The sequence below is a fragment of the Lissotriton vulgaris genome, chromosome 9 (genome assembly GCF_964263255.1).
Source record: "Lissotriton vulgaris chromosome 9, aLisVul1.2, whole genome shotgun sequence".
Taxonomy (NCBI): domain Eukaryota; kingdom Metazoa; phylum Chordata; class Amphibia; order Caudata; family Salamandridae; genus Lissotriton; species Lissotriton vulgaris.
In genome coordinates this window covers 20,713,524-20,730,380 of record NC_141697.1, presented here as the reverse complement: position 1 = coordinate 20,730,380, position 16,857 = coordinate 20,713,524, and the positions used below count along the sequence as shown (strand labels likewise).

General features: G+C 45.3%; 1 protein-coding gene across 2 annotated transcripts in view; it reads right to left on the bottom strand.

The window, feature by feature from the left end:
• PPP2R3C (protein phosphatase 2 regulatory subunit B''gamma) overlaps window positions 1-16,857 on the bottom strand; it is a 237,723-nt gene that overhangs the window by 161,405 nt on the left and 59,461 nt on the right. For both annotated transcript variants that reach the window (XM_086936937.1, XM_086936938.1), the window contains exon 4: window positions 5,118-5,230. In XM_086936937.1, the coding sequence (XP_086793063.1) occupies window positions 5,118-5,230 (113 nt within the window). The remainder of the gene's footprint in view (window positions 1-5,117; window positions 5,231-16,857) is intronic.

Below are 16,857 nucleotides of genomic sequence, written 5' to 3'. Positions count from 1 at the left end.
GCCCCTCTTTGGGTATGCAAGAAGCATGCAGTGGTTACGCCTATTCTTAAAAAGCCTGGTTTAGATCCTCTTAAGCCAAAGAACTACCGGCCGATACGCTTCTCCCGTGGCCGACGAAAATAGCGGAGGCACACGTGAATAGAGTCCTCTCTGACCATCTTTTGCGGGCAAATATTCTTGATCCTACGCAGAATGGGTTCCGTGCTGATCACAGCACGGAGACAGCCCTTCTATTCATGGTAGAACATCTCTGCTTGGTGTTAGATTTGGGTCAAACGGCGGCGCTTGTGTTATTAGATCTTAGCGCCGCCTTTGACACCGTCTCTCACAAAATCCTTCTCCAGCGCTTGGAAGAGGCGGGTATCTCAGGGATTGCCCTCCAATGGTTCCGCTCTTTTGTTGCCGATTGATCCTTTTGCGTAGCTATTCCACCCCATCAGTCCAAATCCCATCCGCTGGACCAGGGGGTCCCGCAGGGATCCTCGCTGAGCCCCACGTTATTCAATCTGTACGTAAGACCGCTGGCTGAGGTCGTCAAGCAGTGGGGCTTGACCATGGTCTCATACGCTGAAGACACTCAGCTGGCGGTCACGCTCAACGGGGACTCTGACTTGGATGCCCCTAGGTTCCAGAATGGGCTGAGGTCGCTTGCCAGCTGGATGAATTCCAACTATCTCCAGCTGAACGAGAAAAAAAACGGAGATAATGATCATCGGCAAGAAATCGGAACTGTGGGGTGACATATGGTGGCCACCGGAACTGGGGCCTACCCCGACTCCGGTAATTGAGACAAAAAATCTCGGAGTGTGGCTAGATCCCGCCCTTAGCTTTGTCTCCCATACCAAGAGAACTGCCGCCAGTTGTTTTGGCATCCTGCGAGGACTAAGACCAGCATTGAAATTTTTTGATGCCTCTACCAGGCAGCTGGTCCTGCAGGCGACGGTGATCTCTCGGCTTGATTACGCCAGCTCTCTCTTGGTAGGGGTGAATCAAGCCGAAATTGCACGTCTGCAGCGTGTCCAGAATGCGGCAGCCAGAGCTGTGGTGGGTCTGCCCAGGTTTTGCTCCGCTGCCAATACTCTACGTTCCCTCCACTGGCTTCCAGTCAAGCAGAGGATTCAATTTAAAGTACTTTGCCTGTCCTACAAAATTCTTAAGGGCTTCTCGGCCCCGATTCTCACGAATCTTTTGACGCCTTATGTTCCTGCCCGTTCGTTGAGATCTCTAGGTCAGGACCTAGCAGTGGTCCCTCGGTTTAAACTTAGCTGAGCTGGAGGCCGCTCATTTCGAGTACGGGCTGCTGCCCTGTGGAACTCCCTTCCTTTAAAGATACGTGCGTCTGACAATCTCTTTTTATTTCGTAGGGCCATCAAGACTTTTTTATTTCCCTGAGTCCGTTCCCTTTTAGCTCATTCTCTCCTTAGTTGTGTTGTGTTGGCTACCTTGTCAAGCGCCGGGACGCTCCTTCGCTGGAGCAGCTGTGCGCTGAATACATTTTCATAACATAACATAACATAGCATGTGCTACGTAAGGCGAAATATGAGCTCTACTTATTGATGATATTTTGAACAGTTTATTTCATATTTACTTTAATAGAGTATGGACATATCCACAAGCACAGTATTGTGATTTGCACATGACAGATTACTTACAGTCGAATGTCACATATAACCGCAACTTTCAGGTAACTATATTCAAGTGATACCAGCGTAACTGAGTTCAGTCTATTGGGAGGGAAAACTAAAGAAGAAAGTCTGAACAAGGGCGTTTTGAGTTTCTTCCGGATGGTGGGAGGTCTGGGAATGACCTTATGGCTTCAGGAATCAGATCTAAAGTCTGGGTGCTACACAGAAATGGCCCAATCAGTGGTCTTGCTTTATTTGACTTTAGGATCTCTGTTTCAGTCTTGCTTGTCCTCTGGTTAGTTTTTGTTTCCCTAAGGCATGAAGTTTTTCTTGCAGGTATTCTAGGAGCCCTGAGTAGGCTGCATGTATGTGAGCTTGAAATTGAGGAGTACTTCTAGACATAGATCTTCAAACTGTGGGGCGCGCCTCCCGGGAAGTCCGCAGATGCATTACCAGGGTGGCACACGTGCTCAACAAGTTCTTCCAAATGAAGATGGCCTGGAAGCACAACGTTATTTATTTAGGTAGGGCATTTCCAGATTGTCTTCATTTACAAGCAGCCCTTGAAGAGTTCAAAAAATATATGGGAAAATTTATGATGTAAAAGAAAGTATTTCCAATTGATTAGCATTAATTTTTATTTGCAGTTCACTGAAAGTGAAAATCACAACACTTACAAAATATTTTGTCATTTTTAGCCGAGTTTATTCTGTAAGGGTCTTGCGGTTAACCACATATATTATAATGTGGAAACCTTAAATGAAAAATAAATCCAAGTTAAGCTAACTGGTTGCAAATACATTCACATGACAGATGGACGTTCCTCAGAGAGATGCCTTGAGGAAGGTAAGGAGTCACCAGGGCTCGTTTTTTAAAGGGCCATTAGTGAAGCAGGTGCAGTGGCACTGGGGCCAGGGTTGTGAGGGGCCACCACACTTTTTGGCAGTCTTACTACCAAAAACAGGGTGAGAAACATTTTCCTTGGCAGCATTAGGTGCAAGGTGACCCTCCTGCACATGGACAGCCCAAGCAACAAGGTGCAAAGAGAAGGGGGTTGTTCCCCTTATTCCTTTTATAGAAAGAGGCAGAGAAGCCTGCTTTGGGCCTCAGGCTTAGGAATGATGGCTCAGTGACGTGGGCAGAGGACACAGCCTGCTTCACAGGGCTGAAGGTACCACTAGTGCAGCAGGTGCAGTGACACCAGGGCTCATGGTTTTGAAGGGTCAATTAAATCAGAGTTGTGGCTGTTGCACCATACTTCCTTGTTTGCATTAGGGCCCAATACACATATGCTGTGCCAATGTTGGTTTAGTCCTCGGACCCATAGCCCAAAGGAGGTGAACATAGAAGCAAAGGAGATATCTCAGCTGGGCTTCAGAGAGAAGGCAAAATGGGGGCACATGTTTTTTGCAAAGCGCAGACAAGACTGCGTGCTTCACAAGGCAATAGCTATCGTTAGTTAAGCAGGAGCAGTGGCACTGTGGCCCAGGACTGTCAGGGGCCCACTGCAGCACAATTATGACTCTTCATTCACAAAAGTGTTAGGGCGTGGGCACCCTGGCTGTACAGATGGGGAGATCATTTATTACAGTCAGAGACAGTCTGTTTCAAGACTGGAGGGATGGCCAGGCATGACGGGAGGGGGTGAAAGAGGCAGAGGAGATAGTCTGGTCCTCAGGGCCACAGCTATCATGAGTGCAGCAGGTGCCGGTGCAAAGGGACCCAAGCTCACAAAACCCCAATTATGGGGCCTTGTATTTTTGGTCAATTTCTGTTTTTCTTTGATAGGTTTGCACTTTCATGATTCTCACATTTAGTGTGGATTATGAGCTACAGAAAAATGCCACTGAAATGATCTCAAATTCTGTCCCCTGTGCTCAGCCCCGCCCACCCCCCCCTCCATAGTCTTGTTATAAATATCAAGCATTTTGCTTAGGGGGGCTTAGAGCCAAATCGTTTGAAGGCCTCTGTTCTAGAGGGAGCCAGCAGAGCTGCTTCAAGATTGCAGTTTTAGGATCTGAGCTCCTTGCATCCGCCCCAGCTGAGCTGCAGCACGTAGACTGGCTTTAGGGGTCAAGACTGGTACTTGCTTGCGGATGAATGTTTGGATAACAATGAGCACATTTGATCTGGGCCTCCACAATGACCAAGCCTGAAGCAGAGTGTGCTTCAGAGACATGACTGCGCTTTCTACGGCCAAAGAGTAGTCTGATCAGCCTGCTGTGCAGAAGTCGTAATACAGACTTTAGTTAATCCAGTTCCAGGTGACAGCAGAGCAGTAAATAGGGCTGGCCGCATAACTGCTTGGAGCAGCAGGATCAAAGGAATGGTCCCAAGCAACAGGGTAGATGTTTACCTTTTAATATGGAACTGGGATACTCGTGTTTCCATACCGATTTTCATTGGTTCGGGGTGCAGTTTTGCGGGGTGCACTGAAGGGTCTACGCAATAAACCTAGTGCCTCATTTATTAGGTCCAGTCTCAGAATCTCAGTGATGGGAGTATTTAGCCAGAGACATTTTATTTTAAACAAATGCCTTTATGGGTCACCAGTAAGGTGACATATCTTTGGTGCTGCAAGACGTAGCTCCAGGATGACCTGAGTGTCTGATGCATTCATCTGATATTGCAGACCATATTTAGCCCCACCCAAGGGACTGAACAGGTGTTGACCAGAAATAGCAATAGGGCAGACACCTGGGGAACAGCACATACCAGACGTCCAACCTCTAGATACTAAAGGACGATGGACTTGCTGCTGTATTCGAGTGAGAATCAAACAGATCCACTGGAGAACGCGCACATGTAGTCCCAATTCTTGTTTAGGCGGCAAGAAGCAGCCCACAGTCTAGGGTGTCAAAGGCTGCATTCAGATCTAAAAGTGAGCATGTGCTGAATTATAAAGGAAAAGGTGCAGTTTTTGGAAAGCCCCCACTGATTAACTACATATTTATGATCTGCATATAGGGAGCACATATTGAGTGATATGAAACGCAAGTGTATATAGCAAGCTTGCGAACCGTGCAAGCAGAGACGTAACTTGCATTTATCGAGTATGCATTGAATAATGTTGCAATGTGCGTCGTACTGGGTAAGCCATCATTAAGCGATACAGGAAGACAACTCAATGAGTAATCACGTGGTTTGTGACACATGAGCTGTGTTTAGTGAGCCTTCTTGAGTAACTGTATTGGAATTTGTACTGTGAATATCTAAGTGTAAGTGCTCTAGGAAATGTTTGTTCTATGTGAGTATTCATCAACTGGTATATGAAGGTGAGCTGGACTTGGTGAGAATGGATTGTGCGATATGGACAATGGTAGCTGAATTTAACAAGAATACATCTAGTGATATAGAATATGAAGCTGTATTTAGTGAGTATATGGATCACTGGAGCTGAGGATAACATGGTATTTTTTCAGGCAACAAACACAAACGTTTTGTGGTAAACGTTGTTTACCATCATATGCCCCAGAATTAATAGCTCTTACTTGCACTTAAGTCCAGCTTTGTCTCGCACCTTCAAGAAATTCTCATAGTTGATCATGGCCTCATCTCCGACCATGGGCAGCGTCTGGTGCTTGTCGAGCAGAAACCATAGATTCTATTACGAGAAGGAAAGATTCTTTGAAATCGCAAAACAGAAAACGTGATACAATGGAAATGCTGTAATATACACAATAGTGATAATTACTCAACACAGACTCTTGGTAACCAGGTTTAAGATAGGGCGCTCTACCGTTAATTTGGGCAAGTAAACAATTACTAAGTAACATGCAGTGCTTCTAAGGGGGGAAAGGGGCTGGTTACCAGACAACCCCAAAATACCCAGAGATGGGCCCTATATACTCAAAATACAATTCCTCTCTGAGCACTAATATGAATCAAATTTCAATGATTGATAATTAAGTCTTATCAGTCAATTATTACAAAAGATAGATACAGCCGTGTAACATGATCTTCATCAAATAATCATTTTCGTTTCACAGTTCAAAAAATCAAATCCTTCTTCATATAACCAGTCCTTTCTTCTGTCAAAGTGAGGTAAATCGAATTTTATATGACCAGGTATGTCCCCTATCGTGTACCCCAACGTCCCATGTACATGCATGACCTCCGTGCATTTTCCCTCCATGGCCGAAAATGAAGACGCAAATGCATTTGCGTCCAACGTTAACATGTTATCTACCAAATTCTCCAAGAAAGCAACATTAATCTGGTTTCTAAACCTATGTTGCCAACGTCTTTACATGGTGCACTTTTAACGCGAAGCCATGTTTTTCCTGGCTCTGCCGAGCTAGGCCCTGAATTGAGGCTCCGAAGTCTCTTCTGTTTCTGAAAGCTGCCGTTCTGGTATGCATCCCTGACCTCTGCCTTACTTCCTGCCCAGCGAAGCGGTGCCTGGCTCGGCCTGGCCTGGCCTGCCTGCCAAGACCGTATTTTGCCTACAAGTTATCTGCTCAGCCTCCTCGAAAACACATTCCAGTCTAGTGAAATAGGTAAACATATTCCTGGCTGCAGAGTAGAGGGCCCTGCCTTCCTGTCTCCATGCAAGTAATTTACAGCACCCGTTACCATGGTAGGCCTATGGCCCCCGCGCATTGTACCAAGACACGCATGCACTCCCTAGCATTCAGTAATGTATGGCCCCTGTTCGAGAGACCTTTCACTCCAGACACTACATCCTCCAAACATGAGATATCAGATAGATTATAGGTATAGGTCGTCCTGACATCCCAGACATCGAGACTTTTCTACTAGAACTAAAGTCAAAGTCCCCAGCTCTCCCCAGTTACACGTCATGCCAGCTGCGTGCGCATCCAGGTCATAAGTTTCTGCTGACCCTGCAAACTTTCTCTATACATCCACCCACTTATGACGTTTCTTGTGACGTTTCTCTGACAAGTTAAGTGCACGCCCACGTGTACGCCCTTCTTACACGCCTCCTGCTACGCACGTGTTCTTATCTCTTACTTTTCACTTGTCACGCCTACTGTATTCAATGCAATTATACTGTTTTACTATATATATTGTGTGATGTTAATAAACTATGAGATTGTCCCTTCCTGAACCTTAGTGGTGATGGAACCCGATGTCCCCTGCCTCGAGGCATCCCATTAAAGCCCGTATGACTCAGATACCACGGACTCTGCCTCTCATTTGATTGAGCTATCCCTCTTGTTTATTTAATGTATGAAAAATGGTCCGGTAAATTTTATTTACCACATAATCTGGCGCCCGAACAGTGACCCCCCCCTTTTCCCCACTCGCTGGCGATGTTACGCAGGCCTTGACCCCTTCTACAGCCGCGACGGACACTGCGCGCATCCGCAGGATTTCCTGCTATCTCCCTCGGGCCCACGGAGGAGACGGAGACTGCGGTCCGGCATCCAGACGAGGCGGTGAGGAATGCGGAGGATCCCGACCAGAGCCCCAAGTCGAGAGAGCAAGGTCCGAGGTATCCAGAGGCCCACCTGTTCCGAAGCGCATGCGTAGGAAGTCGCAGTTGGACGCGGTCCAGTCCAGTCCAGTTTCCGAGGCCTTCAGTTTCTGCTTCCCGGTGAGTACCGTTGCTGGGAACGCATCTAGACGGGTTTATTAATTTGTGCCCGGTCAAGACAGGTCTGGGTACACAGACCTGGTCCGGACGTGTTCACTTAGGTGAGCGCGGTATGACGTGTCTCTTAATGTGACCGGTATTGTCTGTACTGTTTTAGCAGTGCATCTAGTAATCTAGTAATCCAGTATTCCAGTATCGTTTCTCGAGATTTTGTGTTTTCTATGTTCCAGGTAATATCAGTCTGAAATGTTTTAAATGTGTTTAATGTCGTGGTATGAATGATTGTTTGCTATTCATTACTGTGTTCATTGTGTTCGCGTTTAAGTCAATTAAAAAATGCCGCTGTTCTCAAAGTTACGTCAGATAGGAACTAGGAAAGGGATACTCGAAGAAGCAGTTCCCGTCCCGCCTATGGACACTCCTGGACATTTTATGTACCATAAGCATGGCTTAGATGCCATACTGTACCTAGATTTGTGGGTGGACTATACTAAGGATCTGGAAGAAAAGTATAGATGGCCTGTCTCAGGGACATGGGATGCTGATTGCATCATGAGAGTAGAAGAAGCACTATGGAAAAAGAAAGCCAGACAATCCCAGAAAGATGCCATAGAATTATGGCGTAAAGAAGCGCATAGGAGAACAGAGAAAGAAATCAGAAAAGCGGAAAAGAGTAGAGAAGAGTCCGAAAAAGCCAGGGAAAAAGAGTTACTAGAAGAAGGAGAACGAGTCAGATTAGAACAATTAGACCTACATTACCTGCACCTACTTTTCATGCTATGACACCCGTAGTATCAACACATCTAGTTGATGGTTACGCTTCCGCTTCAGGAGGCGCCGTAGGAGGTCAGCCTATCACCCCGCCTCAAGTAAAACGATTGACACTCAGAGAAATAGCATTACAGCGTACGCCCAAAGCAGCGACTTTCCAATCCCTCAGACAGTACATTACAGATTGTAGATATGATTCAGTACCTGGCGAAGAAGACATGATGTTATATTCGTTACGTCTACGACGTGTTACGAACTATTTGAGTCTTTTACCAGAAATGACTAACCATCTGACAATATATATCATTTTATTAGAACAGGGGAGAGACCAGAATGCATTCGAGAGGCCATGGCACATCAAAAGGTTGAGACACAAAGTATGATCTTACGGTTCCTGATTAATTGTTTGATAAGGGAACGAGATCGGCCAAGTACAAGCAAAGAGGAGATGGACGTACTGATAAATTGGAGTAACAATATAGCTGATGGTAAACATGATAAACAAAATTGCATTGAAGCCATGTACAGAAAGATCCGTAAAGAAATAATGACAATACGTGGAAGAGAAAAGGCGGCTAGAGGAGCCGAGACAGACAAGAATGAAACCTCAGAGGAGGATGATGACAATACTGTAGAAGTCACAGATAGAATAGCGTACGTAGGTAGAACAAGACTCCCTAAATCGTATTCTTTTGACAGACCTTTTGACAGACCCATTCGTCTAGAAAGCAAGAAATGTTTCCTTTCTCCCATACCAGAACAATGTTCTCTTGAACATGTATTCCAAGACACCGATAAAATACTGAAAGAAAGAATAGGTTACAGTGAACTTAGTACTATGCATGATCAGGAACTAGCACGATCAGCAGTCCAATGGGCTGGAAATGATGATATATATAAAGATGATTCAGTAGCGCAGACGTTTTTGAGTCTTACCCCAGACGAACAGCGTTTGGCGGGTATGTACATGATCCAGCATCTCATTACACTATATAAAAGTCAGCATTCTGATCCAGGTCCCCTACATAATATACTGGAAGAATTACTCCTAAAAAGATGGAGAGGCCTAGGTACCGATTTAATTAATATCATTCTAGAACACCGTCACAAATACAGAACTTTCCTAACTCCACATTTTGTTTCTGTCCCACCCCCAGTAAGGAAACCATTTTATATAGACAGACAGAATCCCTTGCGAGAAGTACATCCTGTCCTGAACACAGGAGGTGAGCTCCAACGAGTATTCGTATACACCCCCCTGACCAAAATGGAATTATTGGAAATGAAGAAATTAGTGCCCTGTCATGATAAAGACCCAGCTGGGTTTCACCGTGAATTAAAAGACATGTTACTCATGGGAGATTACACGTATCCCGATATTCTTAAAATGTTAAAGGTATTGTTGCCGGCTGGTATTTACGAAAAACTTCAAGAGAAGGAATGGGAGGTGGGAGATAAAAAGATTGACTGGACAGTATTAGAAAACGAAGAAAACACACGAGTCCCAGGTGTTGGTCTTGGAGAACATGCTAAAGCATTACCAGGATTATTAGTACAAGTCTTGCCTAGATTATTGACAATTAAAAAGGAAGACTGGGATGCGATCTCAGCCTGCAAACAGAAACAAGATGAAGACACTAGTGATTTTTATTCCAGATTTGAGAAATGTTTCATTATTAATAGTGGCCTGAAAACAAGTAGCGAATCATATCCACATCTGTTCGTGACTAAATTAGTCGAGAATTCCTTACCACAAGTTAAAAACAGAGTATTGAAAGTCGAAAGTACATGGCAAGCAAATACCCCTTCCCAAATGTTACAAATGTTACAGTACCACCAAAACCGAATTAGAGAGGAACACGACCATGAACAGAGACGTATGAAAGATACGAAAATGAAAGTGCTAGTTGCCCAGTCCGTCCCAGCAGACAGCCAGAAGAGGGGTACGACACAGACTAGTCCTTCTGCAGCTCCTGTTAAAGGGAATTGCAACTACTGTAAACAGCCAGGTCACTACATCAATGAATGTCTGGTTCTGAAACACAATATTGCTACAGGAAGGACGAAAGAAAGACCGCGTCCTCCTAGACAAGAACACGTTCCACAGCATATTCCACAGAATACGCAACATCCCCAGAATACACAGCAAACAGTAGCTGTACCGCAACCCCAACCCATTGCTGCCACGCAACATGTCACACAGCAAATGTATCAGTATGCACAGTCAGATTACCCCGATTATCAACAGTATACATGAAACAGCCTAGAGAGGGAGGTTGGCTTGCCTCTTATCGGGGTTCCTGTAGACCAAGATGGTCCCTATGTACATAGTCAGGTATTAGGGAAAGACAGAACATTTTTGATTGATACAGGGGCGAGCAGAACTACCATTAGTCATGACGAGGTTCCAGGGGCGCCCCTCTCAGGCTCACAGAATGTTTCCCTGGGTTTTTCAGGAAAGCCTATTGTTAACGAAGTGTCAAAGCCAGTTTCCCTAGAAGTTGGTCCATTATCCCGTACTACAGACTTGTTACTTACGAAAGCATGTCCAGAAAATCTGCTTGGTATTAAAACATTGAAAGCACTGGGAGCAGTGATATGTTGTTCTCCGGAAGGAGTGAGATTGTTTTTGCGTGACTTCAAAGGTCATTATGTGTTGAGAGATTTTGATCCGAGATTGCAGAATGTACCACAGCATTTATGGGCGCAAGGTCCAACTGATGTAGGTTGTATGCACATTACACCCTATCGTGTCACTCTCAAACAAGGTGTTATTCTGCCCCGAATCCGACAATACAAATTGCCACCTGAGGCTGTAGCAGCCTTACTGAAAATTATTGACGAGCTCATTGCTCAAGGAGTAGTTGTAGAAACTGACTCCAATGTATGTAATTCTCCAATCATTCCGATTCTTAAACGAACTGACCCGAATGCACCTCCAGTCTACAGGCTGGTGATCGACCTTCGAGAACTCAATAAATGCATCATTCCACAGTACCCAGTAGTGCCAGACATCTCTTCACTATTGACTGCCATTGATTCCGAAGCTGCGTTTTTCACCGTAATTGATCTGAAAAACGCCTTCTTTAGTGTCCCCATACATCCGGAAAGCCAGTACCTTTTCGGATTCTGTTTAAATGGCCGAAGCTTCAAATTTGCACGTGCACCTCAAGGGTTCACGGAAAGTCCTAGTATTTACAGTCAAGCCCTGAAACGCCAACTAGACAATATTCACATGCCTACTGACACTGCTCTGCTGCAATATGTGGATGACTTGTTGATTACCGCACGGACCGAACGTGTGTGCGAACGCGCATCACTGACAGTCTTGTATTTTCTGGCCGAAAAGGGGCATAAAGTATCCCCTTTGAAGCTCCAATTCTGTGCCCAGCAAGTGGTATACCTAGGTCACTTGCTGTCCAAGAGGGGGAGACAGCTAACACCAGACCGCATCCAGTTAATCGCACATCTGCCACAGCCCAAGACACAAAAGGAAGTACGGGCCTTCATTGGCCTTACCTCTTACTGTAGACAATGGATCCCTCAGTATGCATATCTTGCCAAGCCACTCATACAGTTGACAACACAGGAGGCAGCGACTTCGACTGTCCTCCCTTGGACTCAGGAACATACACAAGCTTTGGACGAATTGAAGAAAGCCCTATGTCAAGCACCTGTTTTAGCGACCCCATGTTACAGTAAACCTTTTACACTTTTTGTCACAGAACGTGATGGCACAGCATTATCTGTCCTCACACAAGATCAAGCAGGAAAACACAAGCCTTGTGCTTATTTTTCTAGTACATTGGATCCAGTAGCCCAGGACTTGCCTGCGTGCTTAAAATCAGTTGCAGCGACAGCTCTAGCTATCAGACAAAGCGACTCGATAGTGTTAGGACATCCCCTGACAGTACAAGTTCCACACTCCGTGGTAGTTCTTCTAAACCGAACCCAGACTCAGCACTTGACCATAGCACGACTGACAGGTTACGAACTTACACTGTTCCAGCCACACATAGAAATCAGACGTTGCAACATACTCAACCCTGCTTCACTGTTACCCTCAAGTACAACTGATCCGACACCACATGACTGCGTAGAAGTCATTAATACCGTGACAAAGCCCAGACAAGACTTGACAGACATTGCATTGTCCGACCCAGACCTGACACTTTACGTGGATGGTTCGTGTATGAGAACAAACACAGGAGAGTTAGTGGCCGCATATGCAGTGACCACTGAAACTGACGTCATAGAAACCCATTGTATTGACACATTATCTGCTCAAGCAGCAGAGCTCATTGCTCTGACTCAAGCCTGTATACTAGCCAAGAACAAGAAAGTTAACATATACACAGACTCACAGTATGCATTTGGAGTCGTTCACGACTTCGGTGTTCTCTGGCAAGAAAGAGGTTTTTTAACTTCTCACGGTGCCAAGATACAACACGGTCCCCTCATTCAAGCTCTGTTAGAAGCAATACATTTGCCTACAGCCATTGCCATTATGAAGTGCAAAGCACATACTAAAATTACTGACACTATTTCCCAGGGTAACGACCTGGCAGATCGAACAGCTAAACTCACAGCTCAGACCCAAAGTGACATACCGACTGACACGACAAAGACTGAAGTAAATTCACTGACACATTGCATGACAGTTAAGGATCCCACACAAGACGTAATAGACATACAGACACATGCTACTCCAGATGAAATCAAGAAATGGACTGAACTAGGAGGGATCCAGACAGATCAGGGATGGTTGACGAAGGGAAGAGCCACATGGTTCCTCCCCGACTCCATGGTTCAAGTTATCATTAACACAGCACATAGTCCAGCACACTTAGGAGAGAAAGCCATGTTAGACAGCATTCAGAATCTTTGGTTCAACAAGCATTTACGTGCAGCAGCGAAACAGAAAGTACGTACCTGTATGATCTGTTGTCAGTTCAATCCAGGCAAAGGCATTCCCGTGGAACAAGGTGGATTTCATCCTCCTGACCACCCTTTTGAAGTCCTCCAGATGGATTATATCCAGATGGACAGATGTAGAGGATTCAAGTATGTCCTCGTAGTTGTATGTGCCCTTTCCCGATGGACAGAAGCATATCCAGTCCCATATTACACCGCCGCGACCACTGCCAAGCAGTTGGTTCGTGAATTTTTCCCACGATACGGTTTGCCTCGTGTCGTGTACTCTGATAATGGACAGCCATTCTCGTCCGAGCTTATGAAACAGGTATCACTCCTGTTAGGTTACCAGTGGAAATTCCATTGTGTACGACACCCCGAAGCGGCAGGTCTCGTTGAGAGACATAATCAGACCCTGAAAACACGCTTAGCAAAAGTCTGTGCAGAAAAAGGTGTAGATTGGATAGTAGCCCTGCCGGTTGCCCTCTTTTACATGCGAATGGTAGCCCATTCTAGAACTGGTTTGTCACCTTATGAAATTATTTTCGGCCGTCCCCCAAATATGTGGGGTACGCCTATGCCAAGAAAGATCACTGATGTTGAAAGTACTATGCTGACAGATTACTTGGCTTCCTTGATGTCTGCACTACAATCTTGTCGTTCACAGGTCGCGGCTGCCTTCCCGGACAACACCCAAGTAAAACCGCATCAAGTCGTTCCAGGAGAGTACGTCTATGTACGAAATTTCGACAGATCAAGTCCGCTGGAACCCAGATGGAAGCAGCCAAAACTGGTGTTGATGACAACGAGGACCGCCGTAAAGCTAGAAGGTCGCAAGGGATGGCTACACTCCAGCCATATTAAAAAAGTGCACGGACTGTGTCCAGAGACTTCGATTAAGGACTGCCCCCTTTTAGACGTTGACTCTAAACTCCCCCTGCTAGAGGAAACTCCCCAACAGGAGTACTGTTCCAAACTGAGGTCTAGTAAGTCAGACAGCGTTTAATTGTTTAAGTCCCCCTCGGGTGAAGCGGTTAGACAGGTTTCTGACATGTATAAGATAGACCCAAGTAGTCAGAGAGATAGGCGAATCGAAAAGAGAAAACACTATTGTAAAAATCTACACAGTCGATGCGTTATCGCCTTAATTTTCATGTTTCTTCTGAGTCTTACGATCATATACATAAGTTTAATGCTACATGTTTTCTTTCCTCCTGATTCACATGTGCATACTTCTTCCAATGATACTGTAGAGCACACTTTCAGTGACCTGCCCCCACATGAACTTTCCTATCGACTTGCGCTGCGCAACAACACTTTTATCAGTATGTTACACCATTCTCACCAGACCAGCAATGCCACCAATTGCTGGGTATGTGGCCGACTCCCTCCCTATCAGAAATACAAGGGAGCTCTGCCCCTCTTTCCCTACCCGTTCACGCATAATGGTACATGCGGAGCATGGTTTACTTTAATGTCATCATTAGACAGCGAGTCCAAAATTTCCCAAGGTAATTGGTTATGGGGAGATCTGAACACAGTTATGAATAAAGCATGTTTCCCAGACAAGGAAGGTTTTCCCCAGAGAACAGGAACCGATTTAGAAAATGAAGTGTATGGATTAGGTAATTTCACACTTAATCTCATGATTTTGAACGTCCAGTCTGAGACTAATATAGACCTGCCATCTATTACAGTTTTACCAGTGAAAGGTGAATTATGCATTAGAAAGAATGGTTCAGTACATCTAGGACACAGTGATTGTAGTACTGTGGTCGAATTCAGTGATAAGGGAAAGTCTACTTTCAAAGCCTCCCGTCATTCTTATTTTATTTGTGGGTCCACAGCTTATGTCCGTCTGCCCTTAGATTGGGATGGAACATGTTACATTGCATTCCTACTGCCACCTGTTTTCCTAGCCCCACCGGATTATCATCGGAATTCACGTCTTGTACATGTAAGACATAAGAGAGATCTTCCTCCTGTTATCAATAATTCCGAATCAGCATGGGATCAGTATAAGGATTACATTAAAGGTTACTTCTGGTTTGTAGGTCCTGTCCAGAATAGTAAAATAATACGTAGATTGACACGTACCCTTGAAGCAGTAGTGAATGAAACTACTTTTGCCCTAGGTAACTTGACTGAAGAGCAGTCTGCTATGAGACTTGTTGTTCTTCAAAATCGCCTTGTCCTTGAATTTGAATTTGAATTTAAAATATTTGTATAGCGCATCATTCACCAGGCGGTTCCTTGACGTCATCCTGGCTGATAGGGGCGGGGCTTGTAGAGTCATCGGATCTAGTTGTTGCATTTTTATTCCAAATAACGCACCGTCAGTATACAAAGCCATCACAAGGCTTCATGAGATCGCCCAACTGATACACCAGAATCCAGGCACCTGGACTTGGTCCGGATGGTTCTGGAGTGTGATTTCCGCCTGGGGATGGAAAGTATTGTCATTTCTGGGAATAATACTCCTTATAGTATTCAGTTGTTGTCTTTGTCTACAATGTGGGCCAGCGATCTGCGGCTTGTGCGCCACATCATGTATTCCCCATCCAAGTCCACGATCCCGAGCTCGAATGCGAAAGGACGAGCAAATGATGTTATATGAACAGATAGATGGTCTCATGAACATAGATATATCCTGAAGGGAACGTAGGGGACAAGGAGGGAATGAGGTAAATCGAATTTTATATGACCAGGTATGTCCCCTATCGTGTACCCCAACGTCCCATGTGCATGCATGACCTCCGTGCATTTTCCCTCCATGGCCAAAAATGAAGACGCAAATGCATTTGCGTCCAACGTTAACATGTTATCTACCAAATTCTCCAAGAAAGCAACATTAATCTGGTTTCTAAACCTATGTTGCCAACGTCTTTACATGGTGCACTTTTAACGCGAAGCCATGTTTTTCCTGGCTCTGCCGAGCTAGGCCCTGAATTGAGGCTCCGAAGTCTCTTCTGTTTCTGAAAGCTGCCGTTCTGGTATGCATCCCTGACCTCTGCCTTACTTCCTGCCCAGCGAAGCGGTGCCCGGCTCGGCCTGGCCTGGCAAGACCGTATTTTGCCTACAAGTTATCTGCTCAGCCTCCTCGAAAACACATTCCAGTCTAGTGAAATAGGTAAACATATTCCCGGCTGGAGAGTAGAGGGCCCTGCCTTCCTGTCTCCATGCAAGTAATTTACAGCACCCGTTACCATGGTAGGCCTATGGCCCCCGCGCATTGTACCAAGACACGCATGCACTCCCTAGCATTCAGTAATGTATGGCCCCTGTTCGAGAGACCTTTCACTCCAGACACTACATCCTCCAAACATGAGATATCAGATAGGTTATAGGTATAGGTCGTCCTGACATCCTAGACATCGAGACTCTTCTACTAGAACTAAAGTCAAAGCCCCCAGCTCTCCCCAGTTACACGTCATGCCAGCTGCGCGCGCATCCAGGTCATAAGTTTCTGCTGACCCTGCAAACTTTCTCTATACATCCACCCACTTATGACGTTTCTTGTGACGTTTCTCTGACAAGTTAAGTGCACGCCCACGTGTACGCCCTTCTTACACGCCTCCTGCTACGCACATGTGTTCTTATCTCTTACTTTTCACTTGTCACGCCTACTGTATTCAATGCAATTATACTGTTTTACTATATATATTGTGTGATGTTAATAAACTATGAGATTGTCCCTTCCTGAACCTTAGTGGTGATGGAACCTGATGTCCCCTGCCTCGAGGCATCCCATTAAAGCCCGTATGACTCAGATACCACGGACTCTGCCTCTCATTTGATTGAGCTATCCCTCTTGTTTATTTAATGTATGAAAAATGGTCCGGTAAATTTTATTTACCACAAAAGTTGTAGACATCTCCACATGTTCTTTCCTTTCAATAGCCATATGATCCAAACAGTACAGCTAGTATAATCTTCACTATTGTAACTGATCCAAATGTGCTGCCTAGGCTGTACTGTTTGGATCA